Source organism: Lepisma saccharinum, unplaced genomic scaffold, assembly GCF_977018435.1.
Source record: "Lepisma saccharinum unplaced genomic scaffold, izLepSacc3.1 HAP1_SCAFFOLD_674, whole genome shotgun sequence".
Lineage (NCBI taxonomy): Eukaryota > Metazoa > Arthropoda > Insecta > Zygentoma > Lepismatidae > Lepisma > Lepisma saccharinum.
The window spans coordinates 55,972-59,221 of NW_028143345.1; the positions used below are offsets into that span (position 1 = coordinate 55,972).

General features: G+C 41.1%; 1 protein-coding gene across 1 annotated transcript; it reads right to left on the reverse strand.

Moving 5' to 3' along the window:
• Nucleotides 1-909: 909 nt before the first annotated feature.
• Nucleotides 910-1,473, reverse strand: LOC145983125 (protein GVQW3-like). Its single transcript, XM_083116405.1, has one exon. The coding sequence runs from the start codon at nt 1,471-1,473 to the stop codon at nt 910-912; it is 564 nt and encodes a 187-aa protein (XP_082972531.1).
• Between the last annotated feature and the right edge of the window lie 1,777 nt (nt 1,474-3,250).

The window sequence follows — 3,250 nt, forward strand, 5'->3', positions numbered from 1 at the left end:
AGGTAAAATGGTTAAAACAGCGCGACACGACGCCAGGGATTACGGGTTCGAATCCCGGCCTTGGCATGGATGTTTGTGAGTGTCCCTTCATCAATTTCATCATATCATTACTCATCCTCATCTTCGCGAAATGTATAAAATAAACGTAAATACGGTGAAACGAATACCAGGTTCTTAAGAAATGAATCCTAGATGATTCTTTGCGTTTGTTTCCTCTTCTACAGGGAGTTTCAATGAAAAAGGAAACTGAACATGGATATTTTCCGTTGCCTTTCTATTAAAACGCACCATTCATTATCATCGCCTCAATTAACGTGGGGAGATAAGAAACCGGCAGAAAATACACTACATATATGGTGCATTCAAATGAAAAGGACCATTTCCTTGCAGAAACTTTATTACAGTAGTTGGCTACACATATTCACTGTATGAGGTAAGACACTGGTCCCACTTTGAAACAAGGTTATGAATTCCTTGGTAGAAGAAGTCCTTGTGCTGGGAATGAAATCATTCCCTGACAGCTTCCTGCAGCTCAGGACTCGAGGCAAAGCGTCGTCCTCTGAGGTGTTTCTTCATAGGTCCGAAAATGTGATAATCACATGGACTCAAGTCAGGACTGTAGGCAGGGTGGTCTAGCACTTCCCAATGGAATGATTGTAACATATCCTGTGTCTGTCTGGCTGTATGGGGACGAGCATTGTCCTGGAGTAAAATGATGCCTTTGCTGAGTTTTCCTCGACGCTTATTCTTGATTGATGTCCATAGACGATGCAGTGTTTCACAGTACGTGTTTGCGTTAATTGTGTGTCCCTCCGGAAGGAACTCCACTAGCAGTGGCCCTTGGTTATCGAAAAATACTGTCATCATAAGTTTGCCGACTTTAGGTAGTGACTTGCTTTTCTTTGGTTTTTATGATCCTGTATGCTTCCATTTCATACTGTCCCTCCTTGATTCTGGCGGGTAATACGGGCAGATGGATTCATCTCCAGCAATGATTTTGCTGATCAAATCCTCACCTTCATTCCTGTATCGCATCAAATGAGCCAATGACATTCCCATTCTGCACATTTTTTGATCCTCTGACAAACACTTTGGCACCCATTGTGCGCACACTTTCCTGTAACCCAGTCTGTGCCTCATAATGTCATGCACACTACCCAATGACACGTTCACTTGTTCGCTAGTGGCTGCCAGGGATATTCGTCTGTCTTCTTGAATAAGGTTGTCAATAGCAGCCACTGTCCAATCAGGAATGCGATTTTTCAACTGTCCCGGCCGAGCATCGTCCTTCAATGTGTTTCGTCCACCACGAAAACGCCTACACCATTTTCTCACTGTTTTGTCCGATACACATTTTTCATACACAACTTTCATTCTCCTATGAATGTCCGTTGGATGTACTCCTTCGGCATGAAGAAACCGAATGACACCCCGCTGTTCTTCCTTGGACACGTCCCTTAATGGCAGCTCCATTGTTCAGCACAGCGTTCCACCTGGGGGGAAGAAAGTGAAGGTGATTAGATAACGGACACGTGCTACCTGGACACACTTGCGCATGCGCAGATGCCTCATTACTAAATCGTCACATATACCTGTGGGTATACAAAACACATGAAATTACTGTCTCGTATAAAACGCTTTTTCAGAAAAAATAAAATGGACCTTTTCATTTGAATGAACTAAGTACATTACAAAAAGAGAAAAACTGACTTCTTGATTTATTGACATGTTTTTGTGCCACTTTTGGATAATTTCCGACGGGGATGAGTTATGACATGATGAAATTAATGAATGGACACTCACAAACATCCATGCCCAGGCCAGGATTCGAAACCGGGACCCCTGCCGTCGTAGCGCGATGTGCTAACCACTCTGCCACGTGGGCAGGCTTCTAGAGATTTTCTCCATTGCAGCATTGGAGACGAAGGGAACCCTCATGCAGAAAACGGAATTATACGCGGTCACGGGAAAATTGATTATCTTTAACAGCTTTCGGCTCCTTCACTTTTTGCGGTTGTTTCTTCTGGGGGCGAATTCCCAGGCGAAATAGCTTCATGGACTGTGACCTGATTTATCCCATTTTCCTCTTCGCTCCCCTGATTGGATGGAAGCGGTCCAATTCCTCCTGAAAGCAGCTCCCCCGCTCCACTACCATGCAGGCTTTTTGCTTGTTCACGAATTGCAAATATATGAGACAACACGTTCATGAAATCTACATGTGATGGTATTATAATGCATAAGCTAGAGATGCACATGTGACACCATAAAAATTACTCTTGTGTCAGAGAGGGAGAGAGAGAGAGAGACAGAATGGAAAAGAGAGAAGAGGTTAGAGAGATAGAGAAACAGGCAAAGAAAGAAAAACCGAGAAAAAAGAAATATGAAGAAAGACAGAGAAAGAGAACGAAAAAGAGAAGGAAATGGAGAGAGAGAAAAAGCGGGAGATAGAAAGAGAAGGAAAGAGATAAAAGAGAAAGAAAGGGAGAGAAAGAGAAATAACGAAAAAGGAAGTATAAGAGGGAGAAAGAAAGAAAGCGAGAAAAGAGAGAAAGAAAGAAAGAGAGAAAACAGAAAAAGAATGGACAAAGAAAGAGAAAAGAGAAAAGAAAGATAGAAAGAAAGAGAGAAAGAATGGTAGAGAAAAGAGATAGAAAAAAGAAAGAGAAATAAAAACAGGAAGAGAGAAACAAGGATAGAGAAAGAGAAAAAGAGAGAAAAAGAAATAAAAAGAGGAAAAGAAAGAGAGAAATATAGAAAAAAGGAAAAAAGAGGGAGAAATGAAGCGAAAGAACGAAAGAGAGAAATAAAGAAAAAGAGGGAGAAAGTAAGAGAAAGAACGAAAGATAAATAAAGAAAACAGAGGGAGAATGAAAGAGAAAGAAAGAACGAAAGAGAGAAAGAGAAAGAAATGTAGAGAGAGAAATAAAGAAAAATAAAGGAAAGGAGGTAGATAGAAATAGAGAATGAAGGAAAGAGAGAAATCGCAAGAGAGAAAGAAAGGGAGATAAAAAGAGAAAGAGAAGAAAAGAGAACGAAAGAGAGAATGAGAGATAAAAGAGAAAGAACGAGAGAGAGAAAGAAAGACACAGTAAAAAAGAAAGGGAAATTGAACAAGTTTTACTTTTCAAACCGTCCTACTCCGTGGCGGAGTGATTAGCAAAATGCGCTACACCATGGTCCCTGGGTTCGAATCTTAACATAGGCAAGGGTGTATTTTGCGAGCGTCTTTTCATCAGGGAAGTGAAAATAT